The sequence below is a fragment of the Balaenoptera acutorostrata genome, chromosome 1, assembly GCF_949987535.1.
Source record: "Balaenoptera acutorostrata chromosome 1, mBalAcu1.1, whole genome shotgun sequence".
Taxonomy (NCBI): domain Eukaryota; kingdom Metazoa; phylum Chordata; class Mammalia; order Artiodactyla; family Balaenopteridae; genus Balaenoptera; species Balaenoptera acutorostrata.
Window position 1 is genome coordinate 43,723,528 of NC_080064.1, and position 24,602 is coordinate 43,748,129.

The 24,602-nt window shown below is 37.1% G+C and overlaps 1 protein-coding gene across 5 annotated transcripts in view; it reads right to left on the reverse strand.

Moving 5' to 3' along the window:
* The window catches only part of NRDC (nardilysin convertase), a 102,368-nt gene extending 78,163 nt beyond the window's left edge, over positions 1 to 24,205 (reverse strand). For all 5 annotated transcript variants that reach the window (XM_007164469.3, XM_057527255.1, XM_007164467.2 and 2 more), the window contains exon 1: positions 23,693 to 24,205. In XM_007164469.3, the coding sequence (XP_007164531.2) occupies positions 23,693 to 24,036 (344 nt within the window). In that variant the 5' untranslated portion in view covers positions 24,037 to 24,205. The remainder of the gene's footprint in view (positions 1 to 23,692) is intronic.
* Between the last annotated feature and the right edge of the window lie 397 nt (positions 24,206 to 24,602).

Sequence of the window (24,602 nt, forward strand, 5' to 3'; positions counted from 1 at the left end):
AAACCCAAAGTTAGCAGAAGGAAAGAAATCATAAAGAAAAGAGCAGAAATAAATGAAATAGAAGCAAAGAAAACAATAGCAAAGATCGATAAAACTAAAAGCTGGTTCTTTGAGAAGATAAACAAAATTGATAAGCCATTAGCCAGACTCATCAAGAAAAAGAGGGAGAGGACTCAAATCAATAAAATTAGACATGAAAAAGGAGAAGTTACAACAGACACCGCAGAAATACAAAGCATCCTAAGAGACTACTACAAGCAACTCTATGCCAATAAAATGGACAACCTGGAAGAAATGGACAAATTCTTAGAAAGGTATAACCTTCCAAGACTGAACCAGGAAGAAACAGAAAATATGAACAGACCAATCACAAGTAATGAAATTGAAACTGTGATTAAAAATCTTCCAACAAACAAAAGTCCAGGACCAGATGGCTTCACAGGTGAATTCTATCAAACATTTACAAAAGAGCTAACACCCATCCTTCTCAAACTCTTCCCAAAATTGCAGAGGAAGGAACACTCCCAAACTCATCCTAGGAGGCCACCATCACCCTGATACCAAAACCAGACAAAGATACTACAAAAAAAGAAAATTACAGGCCAATATCACTGATGAATATAGATGCAAAAATCCTCAACAAAATACTAGCAAGCAGAATCCAACAACACATTAAAAGGATCATACACCACGATCAAGTGGCATTTATCCCAGGGATGCAAGGATTCTTCAATATACGCAAATCAATCAATGTGATACACCATATTAACAAATTGAAGAATAAAAACCATATGATCATCTCAATAGATGCAGAAAAAGCTTTTGACAAAATTCAACACCGATTTATGATAAAAACTCTCCAGAAAGTGGGCATAGAGGGAAACTACCTCAACATAATAAAGGCCATATACAACAAACCCACAGCAAACATCATTCTGAATGGTGAAAAACTGAAAGCATTTCCTCTAAGATCAGGAATGAGACAAGGATGTCCACTCTCACCACTACTATTCAACATAGTTTTGGAAGTCCTAGCCACGGCAATCAGAGAAGAAAAAGAAATAAAAGGAATACAAATTGGAAAAGAAGTAGTAAAACTGTCACTGTTTGCAGATGACATGATACTATACATAGAGAGTCCTAAAGATGCCACCAGAAAACTACTAGAGCTAATCAATGAATTTGGTAAAGTTGCAGGATACAAAATTAATGCACAGAAATCTCTTGCATTCCTATACACTAATGATGAAAAATCTGAAAGAGAAATTATGGAAACACTCCCATTTACCATTGCAACAAAAAGAATAAAATACCTAGGAATAAACCTACCTAGGGAGACAAAAGACCTGTATGCAGAAAACTATAAGACACTGATGAAAGAAATTAAAGATGATACCAGCAGATGAAGAGATATACCATGTTCTTGAATTGGAAGAATCAATATTGTGAAAATGACTATACTACCCAAAGCAATCTACAGATTCAGTGCAATCCCTATCTAATTACCAAGGGCATTTTTTACGGAACTAGAAGAAATCATCTTAAAATTTGTATGGAGACACAAAAGACCCCAAATAGCCAAAGCAGTCTTGAGGGAAAAAGACGGAGCTGGAGGAATCAGACTCCCTAACTTCAGACTATACTACAAAGCTACAGTAATCAAGACGATATGGTACTGGCACAAAAACAGAAACATAGATCAATGGAACAAAATAGAAAGCCCAGAGATAAACCCACGCACCTATGGTCAACTAATCTATGACAAAGGAGGCAAAGATATACAATGGAAAAAAGACAGTCTCTTCAATAAGTGGTGCTGGGAAAACTGGACAGCTACATGTGAAAGAATGAAATTAGAATACTCCCTAACACCATACACAAAAATAAACTCAAAATGGATTCGAGACCTAAATGTAAGACTGGACACTATAAAACTCTTAGAGGAAAGCATAGGAAGAACACTCTTTGACATAAATCACAGCAAGATCTTTTTTGATCCACCTCTCAGAGTAATGTAAATAAAGACAAAAATAAACAAATGGGATCTAATGAAACTTCAAAGCTTTTGCACAGCAAAGGAAACCATAAACAAGACGAAAAGACAACCCTCAGAATGGGAGAAAATATTTGCAAACGAACCAATGGACAAAGGATTAATCTCCAAAATATATAAACAGCTCATTCAGCTCAATATTAAAGAAACAAACAACCCAATCCAAAAATGGGCAGAAGACCTAAATTGACATTTCTCCAAAGAAGACATACAGATGGTCAAGAAGCACATGAAAAGATGCTCAACATCACTAATTATTAAAGAAATGCAAATCAAAACTACAATGAGGTATCACCTCACACCAGTTAGAATGGGCATCATCAGAAAATCTACAAACAACAAATGCTGGAGAGGGTGTGGAGAAAAGGGAACCCTCTTGCACTGTTGGTGGGAATGTAAATTGATACAGCCACTATGGAGAACAACATGGAGGTTCCTTAAAAAACTAAAAATAGAATTACCATATGATTCAGCAATCCCACTACTGGGCATATACCCAGAGAAAACCATAATTCAAAAAGACACATGCACCCCAATGTTCATTGCAGCACTATTTACAATAGCCAGGTCATGGAAGCAACCTAAATGCCCATCGACAGATGAATGGATAAAGAAGATGTGGTACATATATACAATGGAATATTACTCAGCCATAAAAAGGAACGAAACTGGGTCATTTGTAGGGACGTGGATGCATCTAGAGACTGTCATACAGAGTGAAGTAAGTCAGAAAGAGAAAAACAAATATCGTATATTAACGCATGTATGTGGAACCTAGAAAAATGGTACAGGTGAACCGGTTTGCAGGGCAGAAGTTGAGACACAGATGTAGAGAACAAACGTATGGACACCAAGGGGGGAAAACCGCGGTGGGGTGGGATGGTGGTGTGCTGAATTGGGCGATTGGGATTGACATGTATACACTGATGTGTATAAAATTGATGACTGATTAAAAAAAAAAAGTGAAAAAAAAAAAAAAACTACAATGAGGCACCATCTCACACCAGTCAGAATGGCCATCATCAAAAAGTCTACAAATAATAAACGCTAGAGAGGGTGTGGAGAAAAAGGAACCCTCCTACACTGTTGGTGGGAATGTAAATTGGTGCAGCCACTATGGAAAATAGTATGAAGTTTCCTTAAAAAAACTAAAAACAGAGTTACCATATGATCCAGCAATCCTACTCCTGGTCATATATCCAGAAAAAATGAAAACTCTAATTTGAAAAGATACATGCACACCAATGTTCATAGCAGTACTATTTATAATAGCCAAGACATGGAAGCAACCTAAGTGTCCATCAACAGATGAATGGATAAAGAAGATGTTACACACACATGTACACATACACACACACACAGTGAAATATTACTTAGCCATAAAAAAAGAATGAAATATTGCCATCTACAGCAACATGGATGGACCTAGAGATTATGATACTGAGTGAAGTAAGTCAGGGAGAGAAAGACAAATATTATATCACTTATATGTGGAATCTAATACAAATGAATTTATTTACAAAACAGAAACAGACTCACAGACGTAAAAAACAAACTTATGGTTACCAAAGGGGAAAGGGAGGGTGGGGAGAAATAAGTTAGTAGTATAGGATTAAAAGATACACACCACTATATATAAAATAGATAAACAACAAGGATTTATGTATAGCAAAGGGAACTATATTCAATATCTTATAGTAATGAAAAAGAATCTGAAAAATATATTATTTATATATATGTATAACTGAATCACTTTGCTGTATACCTGAAACTAACACAGTAATGTAAATCAACTATACTTCAATAAAAGAAAGAAAAGGATGCCGTTACACAGATCAGAAGTTTTTAGAAATTATTAGAAAACAACGTGCGAAATTTAATCAGATTAATGGAGAAAATAGAAAAGAGAACATGACAGGGTATTAGTTCTTCCCAAGAAAGTCTGAAAAAAGAGCCTACCCTCCCCACTCCCACCCCACACACATACCTCAAGTCTATCCTTAGCAGCCTGAAGAAAGCAGATCAGGTGTATTATGGGCTAACTTGTGTTCCTCCAAAAGTCTTATGTAAAAAGTCTTAACCTCAGAATGTGACTGTATTTAGAAATAAGGTCTTTAAAGATGTGATTAAGTTAAAATAAGGCCATTATGGTGGGCCCTGGTCTAATCTGACTGGTGTCCTGACTAAGAGGAGGAAATCTGGACACACAGACACTGGACATGCCCACACACAGATCAAAGAGCAGATGGGGAGACAGCAAGAAGACCGTCATCTGCAAGCCAAAGGGAGAGGCCTCAGAAGAAACCAAACCTACTGACAGGTTTATCTTGGACTTCTAACCTCCAGAATTGTAAGAAAATAAATTTCTGTAGTTTAAGTCACTTTGGTATTTTGTTATGGCAGCCCTAACAAACTAATACAAGGCCATTTCTCTTTTCAAAAACCATCAATGGCTTCCCATCATACTTGGAATAAAATCCAAAATCCTTACCAGGGCCTAGAAAGCTCCACATAATCTGGCGCCCCACCACTTCTCCAAACTTCTTTCCTACTCTTCCCTCATTCTCTTTGCTCTGACCAAAACGTTATTGCTCTTTCTTGAACATCTGCTCTATCTCTTTCAAGTCTTTGCTAAAATGTCCCCTTTTCAAACACACTTTCTCTGATGCACTATCTAATATTGCACCCCAGTCCATCCCTATCCTCTTTTATCTTGTTTTAACTTTTTTCACACTATTTATCATCACTTGTTTTTGTTTTTTAGTTTTTTGGGGTTTTTAAAAAATTTTCTGTCTGCACCTTTAGAAAGTTAGCTCTGAGGGCAGGGCTTTTCTTTTTCTTCATAGCTATATTCCCAGCACCTAAGACATTGCCTGGCACTTAGGAAACATTTAAGAAATATTTGTTGAATGAACAAAAAGAATGTTAATGCCTAAAGGGGGCCTGATACATGATAGGTACTTTATATCTGCTAAATGAAACAAAATACCAAGTAATTTTATAAAATAAGTAAAATTATGTGTACACATATACACACTAAATGTACATAAAGGTATAGCAAAAGAACTAAAAGGATACAAACCAAATGTAACAGTAATATATACATCTGGAGAGAGGAATAAAAGTAGAGCAAGATACAAGAACTTTCATGCTTTACTCTATAATTTCTACATATTTTTCAATCTTTTGTAATAAAAATACAATCACTTATTTGTATAATAAAAATAATTTAATGAAAATCCAAAACCCACTCCATAACAAATTAAGAACACACACACATACATACACACACACACACACACACACAACCCTTAGCTTTACAGAGAGTTAACTTCTATAAAATCATCAAATCCATTTAAAGATAGTTATGGACAAAATGCTCTTCATCATCACTTCTATTCAGCACTGTATTAGAAGTCCTAGCAAATGAAAATAGATCCACAATATAAATAAATAAAATAGATTTATATGGCAAAGATATTGAAAGCTAAAACAATTCATTGCAAAAATATACAATTACCTAGAGAATGCAAGAGAATTTAAAATATATATATATTAGTATAGTATGAAGAGTTCAGCAAAGCATCCAAATCAAGAACCATGAACAAAAATCATGAATTTCCTATATACCAAAAGTAACCAATTAAAATGAGACTTAAAGATCCTATTCACAAAAGCAAAAGAAACTATAAATATATATCTAATAATAACACCTCACATTTTAAGTGTATTAACTTATATGTCTTAATCCATTTAATCTTCATAATAACCCTAATGAGTTATTATTCCCATTTTATGCATGAGGAAACTAAAGCACACACACACACACAAAAGGATTTTTATTTGCCCAAGCTTAGCAGGGATTGAACCCAAGTAGCATGGCACCAGAAGCCATTCTGTTCCTCATCCAACATGAGGAAAACTAGAAAATTTTACAGGAGAAAATAACAGACCTGACTAGTCATACCATGCCATTGCAGTGGGAACATCCAATATTACAAAGATATCAATTCTTCCCCCAAATTAATCTATAAATTCAAGGCAATTCCAATTTTAAAATCCCAGTAAGTTTGTGTGTGTGTATGTGTGTGTGTGTGTGTGTGTAACTTGGCATTCTGATTCTAAAATTCATATGGACAAAAAAAACCCCAAAAATGCCAAGAACATTTTGAAAAGGGAAAACATGAGGGGGAACTGCCTTACCAATTATAAAAATAAATATTTTAAAGCAATTAAAAGTAAAGAGTATACTGGAACAGGAACACCTACAGATCAATTTAAGAAAACAGGTTCTAGAAACAGAGCAATGTTTGTAATATTGTTGCAACACTTTATTTTGATTCAATAAATGATGTTGAAACAATAGATAATTCATTTAGGGAGATAAAATAGCCATCTCTACCTTACACCTAACACATATAAATTCACACAGCTTACAGAGCTAAAAGAAAAAAAATGTCTTAAAAGTATTTATGAGAAAATATTGCTATAATATTGGTATGAAGAAAATTTATGCTAAACAAGATACAAAATCCAGAAGCTATAAAGGGCGGTGGGGGGGAGGAAAGATTTCACTATATTCTAATTTAAAACTTTTCTAAAACAAAACATCATAAACTAAATCAAAGAGAAAAGTACATACTGAGAGAAAAGAATAACAATATACACGAGTCCCTTCAAATCAATAAGAGCAAAAAACAAAAACTAATAAAAATAGGTTTAAAAATATATACAAACATTTCAAAAAGAAATACAAGATGTCCAATAAATGAAATGATGCTGAACCTTACCAGAAATCAAAGATAATCAACTGAAAACAACAAAATATTTTTCATCCAGCAAATTAGCTAAATTTGTATTGCTATCCAATACTGACAAGGGGACAGGGTATTCTCACACACTTGCTTATGAATCTCAGTGGGTGTAGTATTTTTGTAGGAGAATATGGCCACACCTATTTTCTTAAAAATGTAAACTCTGCATACATTTCAACCCAGTGATTTCATTTCTAGATATCTTATAGAAATGTTCACACACATGCACAAAGATATGTCAACAATGTTCACTTCAGCAACATTTGTGGTAGAGAAAAATTGGAAATCATCCAAATGTCCATATATAGAAAAATATGCAAATACATTATCTCATAGCCATACCACAGTATATTATATAGCCTTCAAGACCTCATTTCCATATAGAGAGAGAAAATCATTAGGACTCGGGTTCTATCTTAAATTGCTATTTTTAGACCTAGACTATGCTAAATCATTATAGGTCAAAAAAGGGTACTTGGGGGGCTAACTTTGTAATTATATAACTCGTCATTACCTCCCCCCAAACCATGTGGTCTCAATTATTTGTGTGTGTGTGTGTGTGTGTGTGTGTGTGTGTGTGTGTAAATTTTTGGAGGGGTAGGGCTCTTCTAAGATGTCTAAGAAAACCTCTCTCCCTCTAGCTTATTCAACTTGTCTACCTTTATTTGGTTTCATCCTCACACTGCTCCTGTACTGACTATAAAGACTTAAGTAGGGAATTCCCTGGCAGTTCAGTGGTTAAGACTCGGTGCTTTTTCACTGCCGGGCCCAGGTTGGGGAACTAAGATCCCACAGACTGCGTGGCATGGACAAAAAAAAAAAGACTGAAGTAGATTTTTCAAACCAAGCCCAAGAATCAAGAATGTGGCATTATTTTCTTTATAATAAAGTATCCACCCACTCATTTTTATTTGTTCCTTAATTAAATGAACCAACCTTTTGTGAAGCCACTTTCAGTCACTAAAATTACCACAGTTAAGAGCTCATGTATTTAAATCCAAAAATACTTGAGACCATATAGTGGGGGGCAGGGGACAGGTAGTGACAAGGTACATAGCTACAAAGTACCGTCTTTTAACCTAAAAAGATTTAGTACTGTCTGTCTAGACCTGGAATTAACAATTTAAGGCTAGAGCCTTAGTCATTAACTACTGTATAGTACATTTGAAACTTTAGACATCTTTGCAGTTTAAAGCTGCAGACCTGGTTTAAGAAGTCCATAAAAGCATTAATTGTTATGCTCACCAAACCATTAAAAATTAAACCCCTGTTCAGTTTTGCCTATAATTCTAGGCCAGTTGCAACTCTCAAGTTAAAACAGTCCACATAGTAAAGCTGATATGGCCTGCCTGAGTCAGCTAAAGCCTTCTCACCCAAGCTGCATTAGTTTAAAGCTAACCATACAACTTGTTTAAAAAAAGAAGAAAAAGATGGGGACTTCCCTGGTGGTGCAGTGGTTAAGAATCCACCTGCCAATGCAGGGGACATGCGTTCGATCCCTGGTCCGGGAAGATCCCACATGCCCCGGAGCAACTAAGCCCGTGCGCCACAACTACTGAGCCTGCGCTCTAGAGCCCACGAGCCACAAGAACTGAAGCCTGCGCACCTAGAGCCCATGCTCCACAATATGAGAAGCCACCGCAATGAGAAGCCCGCGTACCACAATGAATAGTAGCCCCAGCTTGCCGCAACTAGAGAAAGCCCGCACGCAGCAGCAAAAGGTAAAATTTTAAAAAAGAAGAAAAAGAAACAAAAACAAAAACTTACTGCATGGTACAATACAGTTCTTGCAAATAACCAAGATCAAAAAAATCCACATGCTTCTCTGCTTGTTAAAACATAACAGCAAGCCACCTCATTTAAGACTCACCAGAAGGCCTTTTTGTTCCCTAATGGCAGTCCTTCCCTATTTCTCAAGGTTCCTCATCTATGGATCAGTTGTTAGGTTATTAGGTGTAATTGATCATTTTAATAATGGCCCCCACAGTGACCTGGTCAATCTTCCCAACAAGAGTTGGAGTCTATTTCTCCCCACCCCTTGAATCTGGGCTAGCTTTGTAAACTTTGCCCTATAATTCGTCGTGAAGTCCTAAAGCCTAGGCCTCAAGATGCCCTGCAGCTTCTGCCTTCACTCTCTGGGGACTCAGCTGCCATGTCAAGAAGTTTAAGCTAAACTATGAATGAGGATATATTATGTGCAGAGAGAAGGCCTACCTTCTAGCTGTCCCCACCAAGGCCTTAGACATGTGATTGAAGCCATCTTAGACCCTCTAGCTCCAACCAACCCACAAAATGAATATAGCCACAAAAGTGAGCCCAGGTAAGAGGGAAAAAAAAATTGCCTGGTCATCCCATAGAATTGTAAAAAAATAATAAATCACTGTTGCTTTGAGCCACTTAAATTTTGAGGTGGACTGTTACATAGCAACGCTAATACATTAGGAGGACTCAAATGATTGAACAAGTCCACTTCCTGGTATACACCCAAATGAGTTTAAAGCAGAGACTAGAAGAGTATTTGTAAGCCAATGTTCACAGCAGCATTATTCACAATAGCTAAAAGGAGGAAACACCTCAAAAGTCTATCAACAGATGAATAAACAAAATGTGATATATACATACAGGGGAATATTATTCAGTCTTAAAAAAGACGGAAATTCTAACACATGCCACAACATGGATGAATTTTGAAGATATTATGCTAAATGAAATAAAGCAGATACAGAAGGACAAACATGGTATAATTCAACTTACATGAGGTACCTAGAATAGTCAAATTCACAAGTAGATAGTAGAATGGCAGCTGCCAGGGACTGGGAGGAGGAGGAAATGGGGAGTTATTATTTCATGGGTACAGAGTTTCATTTTAAGATGAAAAAGTTCTAGAGATGGATGGTAGTGATGGTTGCACAACAATGTGAATATACTTAATGCCACTGAACAGTACACTTAAAAATGGTTAAAATGGTAAATTCTGTTATGTGCAGTTTACCACAATTTTTAAAAAGCACGTCTCTTCCCCACTTGCTTTCAGAATCAGACGAGAAAAAGAGGTAACAGAAAAATAGAGAGCAAAATGTCAGCTTTATCCTTGATATAAAGCTAGGTTGGAGAACAGGGCTCAAGAGTGGTTTGGAAATGGCTTGCTAACACTCTCTGAATTGAAGTATCCACGAGAACTGAAATATTTCCCCCAAAAGGCAGAGCTAGTCCTGCACTCAGTCTACTGCACTGGCTAAGAATATGCCAAAATACTGGCTGTCTGCAGGCTGGAATGAAGAGAGAGATGAAAAGGTTAGACTGAGCATGCCCAAGGTCATTCTACTGCACTCACTAATCAAATAAGTCACTCCTGTGAAGGGGAAGAAGAGGTAGAGAAAGAGGCTACCAGTGTTACCATAGTAAAGTCCCTCTCATTGAAACAGTGTCCCTATATCATATAGTAGCTTCAAAAGAAAAAAGAAAACCGAGGGGAAAAATTAGGGAAAAAATTCAAGAAAAATTTCCTGGGACTGAAGAATTTATATTCTAAACTGATTGAGGAATGAAGATACAAGAAAACAGTTGAATTGATGGATTTACTGATGTGTTTGACCATAGTTAGAGGAGTTTTAAAGCTCTGGCAGAGAACCAGGGTAGAATTCATGTTAGATCACAAAGAGCACTAAACAAAAATAATAGTAATAAGGCATCTTAGATATGATGCACAAGCAACAATAAAAATAAATAATCATAAAAATTTAGAACTTTTGTGCTTCAAAGGATACCATCAAGAGAAAATTTTTGCAAATCATTTATCTAAGAAGACCTATATCTAGAATATATGAAGAATTATTACTACTCAATTAAAAAAATTAAAGTTGGACAAAGGATTTAGACAGATACTTGTCCAAAGAAGATACACATAGTATAAGATAAGAAGATGACAGATGACTAGTAAACACTTGACAAGATGTTTAACATCATCAGCCATCAGGGAAATGCAAATGACAAACCACTTTATACCCTCTAGGATGGCTATAATCAAAAAGACAGATAGAAGCAAATGTTGGTGAGGATGTGGAGAAATTGGAACTCTCACACGCTGCTGGAAGGAAAGTAAAATGGTACAATCACTTTGGAAAAGTCTGAAATATCCTCAAATGGCTAAATGGTTTCCATATGATCCAGCAATTCTATTCCTATTTATTATATACTTGAAATAAATGAAAACATACATCCACGCAAAACTTATACATATATGTTCATAGCAGCATTATTCATAATAGCCAAAAACTATCCATCAACTACTGAATGGATAAATAAAATATATCCATACCAGGGATTAGTCAGCAATAAAAGAAATGAAGTACTGATACATGCTACAATATGGATGAACCTTGAAAACATTAAGTGAAAGTAGTCAATCACAAAAGATGACATATTATATGATTCCACTTATATGAAATGTTCAGAATAGACAGAGGCACAGAAAGTAGAGAGACTTCTAGAAAGTAGATCTAGAAAGACAGACAGTGCATTAGAGAGACAGAAAATAGATTATCATTTGCCTAGGGCTTGTGCAGGTTGGACCACTGGGGAGGCTGACAAGTAAGGGGTGGGGGGTTTCTTTCTGAGGTAATGAAAATGTTCTAAAATTGTGGTAATGAATGCACAACTCTGTAAATATACTAAAAGCTAGTGAGTTGCACACTTTAAATGGGTGAATTGTATGGTATGTGAATTATATCTCAATAAAGCTGTCTTTAAAAATAAGGCAATTTTTAATACTAGAGACAACAAAGTTGCTCAAGAAAGAAGATGTAATCATAGTAGACTACATGTTTCAGTATGAACAATATTTTGAGCTATAAATACTGATACTAGTTTATCAAAAAAATTGGGATGTATTTTAGAACAGGAAGTGGGATGTTACATCTGAATTTCATTTTCAATAAAGACCTATTAATGAAAAATTAATAAATTACTAATTTTAGCAACAAAATCAACCAGATTAAAGATTTGTATCAAGTAAAATAAATGGAAACAGCAAGAAATCCAACTTTTTAGTCCACAGACACGAAAATTATTTGACAAACCCTCTCTGCAAATAAAATATGAATTTTTAGGCCATAACATAATAAGAAATTAACAAAATAAAACATAATAAAGATCCCTGAAAAAAGATCCATTCATATATGAAAACTTAACATATGACAGAGTTGGCAATATAGGAAAAAAGATATGCCAGGAATTACCAAACTATGGCTTACAGTCTTCAAACTAAGAATGGTTTTTACTTTTTTAAGTGGTTGGAAAAAAATCCAACAAAAGATTAATATTTCATGATACATGAAATTATCTGAAATTCAAATTTCAGTGTCCATAAACAAAGTTTTATTGGAACACAGCCACACTCATTCATTTACTTATTGTCTATGGCTGCTTTTGAGTCACAATGGCAGAATGGAGTAGTTGTGAGAGAGCACACGCAGCATTTTCACTGCTGCTCGACAACCTAAAAACTGCAGCAATGCATGTATAACTGAACAGCATTTCAAGTGTCACATGTACTGTAACTTCTTCTTTGAAACAACAGCACATATCTATCATGTCCAAATAAGGAAAGGGAAAAGTTGAACTCAAATGGCACACTTTCAGTGTGGATTTTGTTAATAAATTCCTATCTTAAAAAAAAATTTTAAATAAATAAATAAATTCCTATCTTTAGTAGTCATTTGCTCTTGTAGACTTTATAATCATTAGTTCTGTTAATTTCTGTCAGAAAGAGAAGCTGAGGGACTTCCATGGTGGCGCAGTGGTTAAGAATCCGCCTGCCAGTGCAGGGGACACGGGTTCTGAGCCCTGGACCAGGAAGATCCCACATGCCGTGGGGCAATAAGCCCGTGTGCCACAACTGCTGAGTCTGTGTTCTAGAGCCGGCGTGCCGCAACTACTGAGCCCGCACACCCAGAGCCCGTGCTCTGCGACGAGAAGCCACCGCAATGAGAAGCCCGTGCACCTCAACAAAGGGTAACCCCCACTCGCCACAACCAGAGAAAGCCCACACGCAGCAAAGAAGACCCAACGCAGCCAAAAATAAATAAATAAATTTATTAAAAAAAAAAAAAAAGAAATAGCTGAACTTTTTTTTTTTTTTTGGCTGCTCCGCGCAGCTTGCAGAATCTTAGTTCCCGACCAGGGATCGAACCCAGACCCGTGGCAGTGAAAGCACAAGTCCTAACCACTGGACTGCCAGGAAATTCCCAGAAACTGAATATTTTTAATTTCCCTTACTCTAGAGTAAGCAGTTTGATGGTTTAGCAATAGGAACCTTTTATTGCAATGTTTTGAGCTCAGAGTAAAAACTTAAACTTTTTTGAAGAACAGCCTTCAGCCACTGTCAAATACCAGATGGCTTTGGAAGTTAGCTTTTGCTGCGGACTTCATGTTTCTTAATGATTTCAACCCAAAATTACCAAACAGTGCCTATACGCAAAACTTATGTTTCAAAAACAACTAATGTTATCTGAATTACAAGCAATGGCAAGCGGCTTTATACTTTTCCTGTGATGTTTAAAGTTAAAACAAGGGCTTCCCTGGTGGCGCAGTGGTTGAGAATCTGCCTGCTACTGCAGGGGACACGGGTTCGAGCCCTGGTCTGGGAAGATCCCACACGCCACGGAGCAACTGGGCCCGTGAGCCACACCTACTGAGCCTGCGCGTCTGGAGCCTGTGCTCCGCAACAAGAGAGGCCACGATAGTGAGAGGCCCGTGCACCGCAATGAAGAGTGGTCCCCGCTTGCCGCAACTAGAGAAAGCCCTCGCACAGAAACGAAGACCCAACACAGCCAAAAATAAATATATAAAAATAAATAAATAAATAAAAGATTTTTTTAAAAAAGTTAAAACAAGAAGCCCTATCTCCATTCCCACACAAATTTGCCACAGATACGTTTTCCAAGCAAACTACGGTTCCAGCAGTGTTTTTCAGACGTTGGTGCAAGCACAAAGGAAATTTCCTTATTTCAAAGTCCTTTTAACTGTGCAATTGAGGAGCTTCCACCTAATTTTCAATCAGAAATGATTAATCTACAATGTAATGGCATTCTAAACGGCAAAAATATCAGAGAAGAAACTAATAGAATTCTATAAATGCCTTCCAAGCAATGAATATGTTCAAACAAAATCAAATGCTCGTAGACTAATATCAGTATTTGGTAGTACCTGTCTGTGTGAAAACACATTTTCAAAGATGAAATATGTAAACTCTCATTACAAATCAGTATTAACAAATGACACATTTACAATCAACTTTAAAGATAGGGAACATTAACTTTGAACCTCCCCAAAAGCAAAATGCTATCCCTCCCAAAAAGAATTCCACCTCTTCTCACTAGTAGACCTGTATTACTAAATAAAGTACTACTATTGTATTTTGAACTTAATGAAAATTTTATTAAAAATTTGCAGAGGAAATTCCCTGGTGGTCCAGTTAGGGCTCAACGCTTTCACTGTGGTGGCCTGAGTTCAATCCCTGGTCAGGGAACTAAGATCCCACAAGCTGCGCAGCATGGCCAAAAAAAAAAAAAATTTTTTTTTTTTTTAATTTGCAGAAATTTGTTTTCTTTCTTGTTATATAAGTACCTACATAATATCATTAATTTTGCCTCTTGACTGACAAAGTCTAAAATATTTCTTATCTAGCCCTTTACAGAAAAAATTTGGTGACCTCTGGGATATAGACTTTTCAAAAGGTGTGCTTGGACAACTGGCTGCCCATATTTTTAAAGAACAGTAATAAAATTAGATCCTTACGCAAGTGTAAAAAGCAAAACTATAAAACTTCTAGAAGGAAATAAATAAGATGAAAAAGCACAAACCATAAATAAAAAGATGAATAACTCTGATTAAATTTTAAGACTTTATAAACAAAGGGTAATGATAAGCTATATAGACTTAGAGAATATATTTGCAACTCATATAATCAACAATGGATTAGTATTTAAAATATGTAAAGAATCCTTACAAGTCAATTTAAAAGAGGGGAAAAAAAACAACCCAATAGAAAAATGGGCAGCTCATAAAAGGAGAATCCAAATGGCCAGGAAACATGAAATAATGTTTGATTTTATTAGTAATAAGGGAAATTGCAAATAAAAAAATTTTTAAGAGAAAAATATTTCCCACAGATCAAGTTCTCAATAATTTTTTAAAAAATCTAACAGTATCAGGAATTGGTAATAATATATAGAAGCAGGAACTCTGGAATAAATGTAAATAGTACAACTAATTAGAAGAGTACTTTGGCAACATCTATAGTAAGGTTAAAAATTAGTCATTTCACTTATAGGTATATAAACAAAGTCTAAAATGTGTACTCAAGGAGTCATGTGTAAAAGTGTTCACTGAAGCACTGGAAATGACCTAAATATACAACAATCGAGAAAAGATAAATTGTGGCATAATCAGAAAACAAAATACAACAGAAAATTGGGAATAATCTAAATGACCAGTGGTAGGAAAACAAATAAATAATGATATATTCACACAAGATATTAAACAGCATATAACACAAATAACTAGTATTACACTTATCAGCACGAACAAATCTCAAAAGCAATGTTAAACCAAAAAAAAAAAAGTTATGAGACATCCAATGTGATATAATTTCTATTTATATGTCTTAAAACATGTGAAAGCAATAATGTATACTGTTTATAGATAAATGCATATTTAATAAAAAGTATACAAATATACATAGGAATGGTATATATATACAAAATTCAGATAATGGTTAAGACTGGAAAAAGAGGGTAGGGAATGCAATAGGAGGGGGCAATATCCAAAGAGCTTCAAGTGTATCTATATGGTTTTATAAAAAATTTTAATCTGAAATAAAAACAAGAAATAAAATGATTTTAAAAAAGGAAGACTGCAAAACATATCCTTATATATCCATCAGGCCAGAGGAGAAAAGGATGAAGGGGTCAGAGATGGAAGCAAGACTATGAGAAAGGCACCATTCTAGGCACTAGAGATATAGTGATGAACAAAACAAAGTCCTTGCTCTCATGAACAAGTAAATATATACTATATCAAATAGCAAATAAGTGCTATGAAGAAAAATAAAACAGTAAGAAAGAGCTTAGGGGTGGGGAACCTAAGTAAAATTGTTATTCAATACAGGGTGCTATTTAAAGCCACAGCACAGGGAGCAAAAGTAGACAGGGAAGAGAAGTCCGAGAACTGAGCCCAGGCGCTCCAAAATTTAGAGATAAGGAGAAAGGAGATAAGGAGAAACCTTGCAAATGAGGCAGAAAGAGAACTAAGAACAGTGTTGACCTGGAACTGAAAAAAAGCATTTCAAGAAGGAAAGAACGATCAACTGTGTCATAAGATACTGAAAGGTCAAGTAAGATAAGAACTTGAGAACTGACCAATTGTAAAAGTTATTGGTGATCTTGAAAATAGCTATTTTGGTAAAGCAAAGTGGCAAAAGCCCACTCTGAGTTCAAGAAATAATAGGAGTAGATGAACTGCAAATTTTGAATACAGACAACTCTTCTAACAAGCTTTGCTATCAAGGAAATAGAGAAATTTTAGTAGCTGGAAGGGCATAGGTCCAAGGGGATCTGAGCAAAGAAATGCTTTTCCCCAGAAGATAGGAAGAATTACAGCATATTTGTATGCTCACGGGAATGATCTAGTAAAAAGGGGAAATTGATGATGCAGGATGGAAGGGGAACAACTGGTGAAATAATTGGTGGCTGGGATCAATAAAGAGGGGATGGGATCTATTGCACAAGTGGAAAGATGGGTGTTAGGTGTATAGACAGTTGATTTATTAATAACAGAAAAGAAGGCATACAAAGATTCAAAGAAACAAAATCCCTCTCTACAAAAATTTCAGCATAATAGAGGGGAAAGACAAACCAGTACTTACAAAAATATGAAATACCTTGAAAAAAATTGCTACAGGGGCACACAAGAGTGTAAATAATTCACACATAGGAGGGGAAGACTGAAGGAAGAGAGGTAAAGGGTTCACAGAGGAGGTAATGTTTGACCAGAGTACAGCATGTGCCAAGAAAAGTAGCACAAAACCACATAACAGAATGTGAAGCTGGAAAGTTAAGAATCAAAAAATGGAGGGACTTAGACCTTATCTGCCATGGTTAAGAATTTAGCTTAGAAGGAACCAAATGAAAGAACACAATTCATTTATACTCTAGCTAGTGCTCAGTACCTGCTCAGTAATGTATTTTCATAGAATAGCATTTAGGCTATCATGTAATAAGAGCACTATCTAATAGGATTACTGTAAAGATTAAATGAGATAATCTATGTAAACTAAGTGCTATAGAATAGCACTTAATACCTAGTAAGCACTCAACAAATACCAGCTATTATTAGGAGAACAAAGATCATTGTTGGTGGTGGTAATAAAAATATAAAATCTCTGTACACATCTTCAGAGGACCAAGTGAACTTTCCAAACTACAATCTACTTCCAACCTTTCTGCAAACAGTTTAATTCTCGTCCAACCATGTAACTAAGCCCACCATCTCCACCACAAAAAAAGAAAAAATAATACACACACACACACACACACACACACACACACACACACACTAGAAAAGGACTATAATATACTCAGTTTCCTATGACTTGGACAGGCTTAATGACTGACTTCATTCTAGGAACCAGTATGAAAATAAGACCTATGTCAGAGTGGAAGTCCCAGAACAAACCATCTTCTTGTCTGCCAGTTCTCCCAAGTAAAGAATATCCTAGAAACAGACCAGATCACCAGAGGTTACCCTACATATCTACCAAACCCATTATGATTGGGTCTACACCCAAAGGATTCAGTTGAGAATAAATAGGCTTCTAAGGTAAAGAAAAATTTGATAATCTAAACATCCTATAAAATGCTAATGATTAAATTATGGTGTATCTACACCATGGACTTCTAAGTGGACAAAATATATTGAAAAACAATAAGAAAATGTTCACAACATTGTTAAAGATGGTATTATACCATTTCAAAATTATAAATTACAACTGCATAGCAAAAAGGAATAAAGGTTATAAAAAACGTTACCAGTGGTTAATGCCAGGTGGAATGATTATAGGGAATTTAAAATTTTTCTTGTTATCTAAATTTCCTACAAGGACCACATAATACTTTTGTTTATTGATCAATCTTTTTTAATTACTAAAAAGTAAACAACTCAAGTCAAAGCTCTCCTTTTCTCTAGAGAAACAAGCTTACTTAATATAACTTCTAATCATTTCTCTACATATCTAAACACAGTAAATTACATTTTAGGTAAACATATAATGGGAGGTGTTGTTTTCTGGGTTTTCTTTATAACAATGGAATTATACAATATATTTTGGTTTGCAACTGGCTTTTTTCATTCAATAGTAAGTGGGACACCTCTCCATATCGATATATAAAACCATCTATCTTTTTTTTAAACACTTTATTTTTTTTAAATAAATTTATTTATTTTCTTATTTATTTACTTATTTATTTTTGGCTGCATTGGGTCTTCGTTGCTGCACGCAGGCTTTCTTTTTAGCTGCAGCGAACGGGGGCTACTCTTCATTGCGGTGTGTAGGCCTCTCATTAAGGTGGCTTCTCTTGCTGCGGAGCACAGGCTCTAGGTGTGCGGGCTTCAGTAGTTGTGGCACATGGGCTCAGTAGTTGTGCCTCACGGGCTCTAGAGCACAGGCTCAGTAGTTGTGGCACATGGGCTTAGTTGCTCCGCGGCATGTGGGATCTTCCCGGACCAGGGCTCGAACCCGTGCCCCCTACACTGGCAGGCAGATTCTTAACCACTGTGCTACCAAGGAAGCCCCTCTATCTATTCTTATAGTTACATATTATTTTCCTTGTAGAATGGTATAATAATAATCTTTAGCCAACCAATGGACAATAAAGTTGTCAACTTTTTGCTATTACAGTGCTGCAAATATCATTTAATAATTGTGAACATATTAAAACAATAACAGCTAACATTTGAATGCTTATTACGTGCCAACTACCACAAGCTTCTATATGAATTAAATATACTACAATATCACCATTCATATTATTATTATTATTTGTATAATTTATATTTTTTTCTCTGTAACCTGCCTATTCATACTTGTTTTCTCGCAAAAATCAAGTAATTATTTTTTAAAACTGGCCAGGATACAAATTTGATCTAAAAAGTTCCTAGCAGAATATCCCCAAGAGTTCCATGAAAATGCCTGGCATATGGGCACTCATGCATTTAGACGTTCTACAAATACTATTTGAGAACTATGACATGCTGTGAGTGAGCAAAACAGACTTGAACTCCAGATTCATAGGTTTTTAGCATAGCAAACATTTGTTAAATTAAGTTAATAAGAGGAAAGAAAAAAAAAGTGAAGAGGGGAACACATCAATTAGAGAAAGAATAGTACCATATACATCAGCGCACACCATTCAATACACAATTATTGGGTTGGCCAAAACATTCGTTTCCGTAAGATGGCTCTAGTAGAGCTTAGTTGTGTTTAACCTCATTCAAAACAATTTCATTAGAGTGTTTTGTTACACCTGTCATATCAGCGTGCATTTTTAAGAAAATCAAAATTGGTGAATTTTTGTGTAGCCATTTTAATATTGAAGATGGAAGGAAAAAAGCAACATTTTCGGCATATTATGCTTTATTATTTCAAGAAAGGTAAAAATGCAACTGAAACGCAAAAAAAGATTTGTGCAGTGTATGGAGAAGGTGCTGTGACTGATCAAACGTGTCAAAAGTGGTTTGAGAAGTTTCATGCTGGAGATTTCTCGCTAGACGATGCTCCATGGTCGGGTAGACCAGTTCAAGTTGATAGCGATCAAATTGAGACATTGAGAACAATCAATGTTATACCACCTGGGAGACAGTCAACATACTCAAAATATCCAAATCAAGCGGTGAAAATCATTTGCAGCAGCTTGGTTATGTTAATCGCTTTGATGTTTGGTTTCCACATAAGTTAAGTGAAAAAAACCTTCTTGACCACATTTCCGCATGCAATTCACTACTTAAACGTAACGAAAACGTTCCGTTTTTAAAACAAATTGTGATAGGTGATAAAAAGTGGATGCCGTACAATAATGTGGAAAGGAACAGATAATGGGGCAAGGGAAATGAACCACCACCAACCACACCAAAGGCCGGTCTTCATCCAAAGAAGGTGGTGTTGTGTATATGGTGGGATTGGAAGGTAGTCCTCTATTATGAGCTCCTTCCGGAAAACCAAACAATTAATTCCAACAAGTACTGCTCCCAATTAGACCAACTGAAAGCAGCACTCCACGAAAACCATCCAGAATTAGTCAACAGAAAACTTATAATCTTCCATCAGGATAATGCAAGACCACATGTTTCTTTAACGACCAGGCAAAAACTGTTACAGCTTGGCTGGGAAGTTCTGATTCACCAGACATTGCACATTTGGGTTTCCATTTATTTCGGTCTTTACATAATTCTCTTAATGGAAAAAATTTCAATTCCCTGGAAGACTGTAAAACATAATTGTAACAGTTCTTTGCTCAAAAAGATAAAAAGTTTTGGGAAGATGGAATTATGAAGTTGCATGAAAAATGGCAGAAGGTAGTGGAACAAAACGGTGAATACATTGCTCAATAAAGTTCTTGGTGAAAATGAAAAATATGTCTTTTTATTTTTACTTAAAAACTGAAAGAACTTTTTGGCCAATCCAATATAATTACCCCTTAAAACAGTCTTGCCACATCTTGTGGGTCTAAGCTACTATCTTCAGATTAATCTTAAAACACTGCTTTATTTACATCATTTTCATGCTCAAGAACTCATAACTTCTCTCTCAGTATTTCTCAAATATACTTCACCCATTCTCTACACTATCTATTTCAAACCTTCACTGCTAAAGGCTTCCCTTCTGTTTCCCACTCCTTCCCGTACAACTTCTTAGAGGACCACTTAAGTTGACCTCAATGCCTACTTTACAGGAAAAAAAGTCCCTAATCCTTCCAGAAGAGAAGGAAATCAACACTTACCAAGCATTTATACAGATCACTAAAAAAAGCAGAATGGATGTCATGGAGGTATGATTAACATTTCCAAAAACTTAAAACAAATTACATATAGAGAAGTAAAATTCCACAGGCTATTTTAATAAATGCAGACTGGTAAACAAGTATTTTGAGGTGTTATTTTCAACAAAATATTCCTTTAATCAGGTCCGCCTCTGGTACTTATTCACACATTCAAAAGATAAATAATTATAATACAATGGATGTGTACTGTAATGGACCATGTATAAAGTCCTACTGAAATACAGTGAAAGGAGGGATTAGTTCTGCCTGGAAAGGCTTCACAGAGATAACATCTGAGCAGGTCCTAGAAGGATAATTCAGCTCTCTGGGCTGCAGATGCCTCATGTCTACTTCTGGTTACAAAATTCTGAGAATTTAACTTTAGGATGGGTAAATCTTTAAAATTCATCTAATATCGAGGTTTTCCACCTTTATTTTAAAGTAACAAAATCTTTCCTTTAAGAGACTAATTGAAAACGTTGGAATATAAAACAGATAAAAGTGGACCTGCTCTTTTGAAAGGAGAGGAAGTTATTGGAAAACATTGCTATTCTTTTTTTTTTTTTAATGGCTGTGTTGGGTCTTCGTTTCTGTGCGAGGGCTTTCTCTAGTTGTGGCAAGCGGGGGCCACTCTTCATCGCAGTGCGCGGGCCTCTCACTCTCGCGGCCTCTGTTATTGCGGAGCACAGGCTCCAGACGCGCAGGCTCAGTAATTGTGGCTCACGGGCCCAGTTGCTCCGCGGCATGTGGGATCTTCCCAGACCAGGGCTCGAATCCGTGTCCCCTGCATTGGCAGGCAGATTCTCAACCACTGCGCCACCAGGGAAGCCCAACACTGCTATTCTTAATCAACACCCTTCACTTTAAAATAAGAAAACTGAGACACTAAGAAGGACAATGATTTGGCAAAAGACCACAAAAATGTAGAAATGCAACAATTACTCAGACAATACCTTTTAAGCATTATCTCCTCTTTGAAGTCTTTTCTAACTTTCTCCCCAGGTAGAGTTTATACCACTCCTTACTTTATTCCTTGCTATACCCAGCACATACTTCTATTACAGTTTCTATAAAACTTTAGTGCTCTAATTATACCTTTTTTATGTGTCTGTGTCCCTCTACTACATTGGAAGCTCCCTGAAGGCAGGGACTGTCTTAATCATCTTTGTATGCCCAGTACCCAGAATAAAATATCATTTATTAAGTTATATTCAACCAAGTTTCAGAAAAGATTTAAGATAGCTCAGCGCTTAGCACACAGTAAGACTTGGTAAGTATTTTTCAAATGAATATGCCAAAAATGAGGTCATTAAATGAAACAATACATCAAAGGCAGTGTGAACAGTATCTGACACATAGTGTACATTCTATAAACATTACCTGTTATTATGTAACTTTATATAGGCAGAAAAAAAACTGAAGCTGTTATTTAATCTGGAGGGCAAAAGCTAAATAACTTTTATCAAGGTTTCAACTTGCTCATTTATATTATTACTAATATAACCACATATTTGATGAGAAAGAGAGAAAACTTAGCCCATCCATAAAGATCTTCAGCCTGGGAAGAATAGTACAAAGAGTTGTGTACTGTTAATCTCTAGATGTGGAGTGAAAGAAGAATTTAGGCCTGTCTTCAATTTAGGGCTAAAACACTTCCTTCTAGACCTTAAGTTTCAGTCACCTGTCTTTTGCGGGTGGTGGGGAGTGAAAAAGATTAAGTCTAAGGTTCTTTCCTGCTCTAACAATGTAGGGGCATACAACAAATTTAACCTAGAATCCTTCAGCTTTCAACTCAGTAAGAACTTTATAAAAATCAGTAAATTGTGCAGGGCATTTGGTGTCAGGCGGACAGGGTTCAAACCAGCTCTGTTATTATTCAGCTGTATAATTCTGAACAAGAAGCAGACTCTCTGAATCTCAATTTCCTCAACCTTTAAAATGAAGTTAGACAATATGCTCTCTCCTTAAAATACATTACAGTCATGACGTTCTATGGAATAAGTTTCCTGTGAAGAAAATATTTAGGTGGGGATTGAACCACCAGTTACTAGAGATGTTTAGAGGATTATGGCATAAACCAAAAGTTGAGAATTTCAGGATTAGAAGAAACCTTACAAGTCTTCTATGACTCAGTTGAGACTCAAGTCCTCTCTAATATATTCTTGGAAGAGTTCACCCAACCATTCTAGCAAAGAGAAACAACCCACGGAAATAAGTCACTTCATCACAGGCCAACTCTGATGCCTAAATTCTTTTACTGAAACCACACGATCCTCTAGTAACTTCCACCCATTAGTTTTACCCCCCTTTCAACTACAGGCTCCTCAAGTATTTGTGGATAGTGATGATATGCCCCTTAATATCCTCTCCAAAATTAAAATCCCCAGCCCCTTCAACCTTTCCTCATAACAGAATACCAAGACTCCCTGACCATCCAGCCTGCCATCCTCAGGAAAACCTCCACTCTTGCTTTAGCGAATGTCATAACTACTCCAACAACCCGTCCCGTTCTGACATCCTGATTCCTGGTGGGACCCAAGATCTGCCCCTCGTTGAGCTGACACCACACAGATGCCCCTAACTGCCCTTGCCACTTCCGTCCAAGTAAGCTTCTGGGGTGGGAAGTGTGCCCCTGGTTGCTCCTTCGGAAGATTAGGAGACGAGAAGGTACCACAGCGGGAACAGAGAGGCCGCCCCCTGCTCTCCTCCCCGGTCCAAGCCTTCTCCCTCACCGGTATTGCTTGGGATCGCTGGGAGACTTGACGATCTCAGGATCTCCGACATTACTGACAGGCCCCCTCCGTCCCTCCTCCTCAGATTCATCGGCTCCCAGACGAGCAACCCGGCCGCTCTCGCCCAAATCCTGTCCATTGGGCTGCAGGTCAGGGCAGCTGCAGGTGGACTTCGCCTTGTTCCTTCCAGGCATGGTCAGAATAGGAAAGGGTCTGGCAGCCGCCGAGTCTTCGCACCGACCCCGCGCTTCTATTCTCCACAGCGCCGCGAGCTCCCGCCCGGCCTCACACCACAACTTCCTCCCGGTGGCACAGACTGCAGCAACCGTGACTCTCCTCAGCATTCACCACCAAGCCGGAGCGAGGGGCATCCCGCTCGCCAAGACCCACCTCCTCCAGCTGCTCCTCCTCCTCAGCGTTCCAGAGGCGGTGGCGGCCGGTGGTAGTGCTGCCGCAGCCGGGGGGAGGACAGGCCTGAATCCCTCCCCCAATCCGGTCTCCCTCACGCCAACTTCCCTCATCCCCCCGCCCTCCTGGCCGTCGATGACGCAATTGATTCTAGCCAATAATAAGGCAAGAGAGCAGTCACGCGCACGTAATCAACCAATGGGAACAGGGAATAAAAAGAACCAACGCGCGCGGGCCGAATTCTCGGAGCACCCAGCGAGCTCTTCGAAACCAGGGGTGGGCGGGGCGAGGAAAAAGAGGCGGAGAGAGTGGCGCGGAGGACGACGGGAGAAGGGCGCCCGGACGGTTGCGCAGCGTTTATGACAGAAGTGGGAAGGTGGTTTGAAGAAGTGGTTGAATAGCGCTTTGGGGCTCAGAAGAAAATATTCCCCTGATGAGAAAACTGATAGGCGAGTGGAGAAAATTAATTCCCAAGCCTTTTTTTTTCCCCCACTCATGTCAT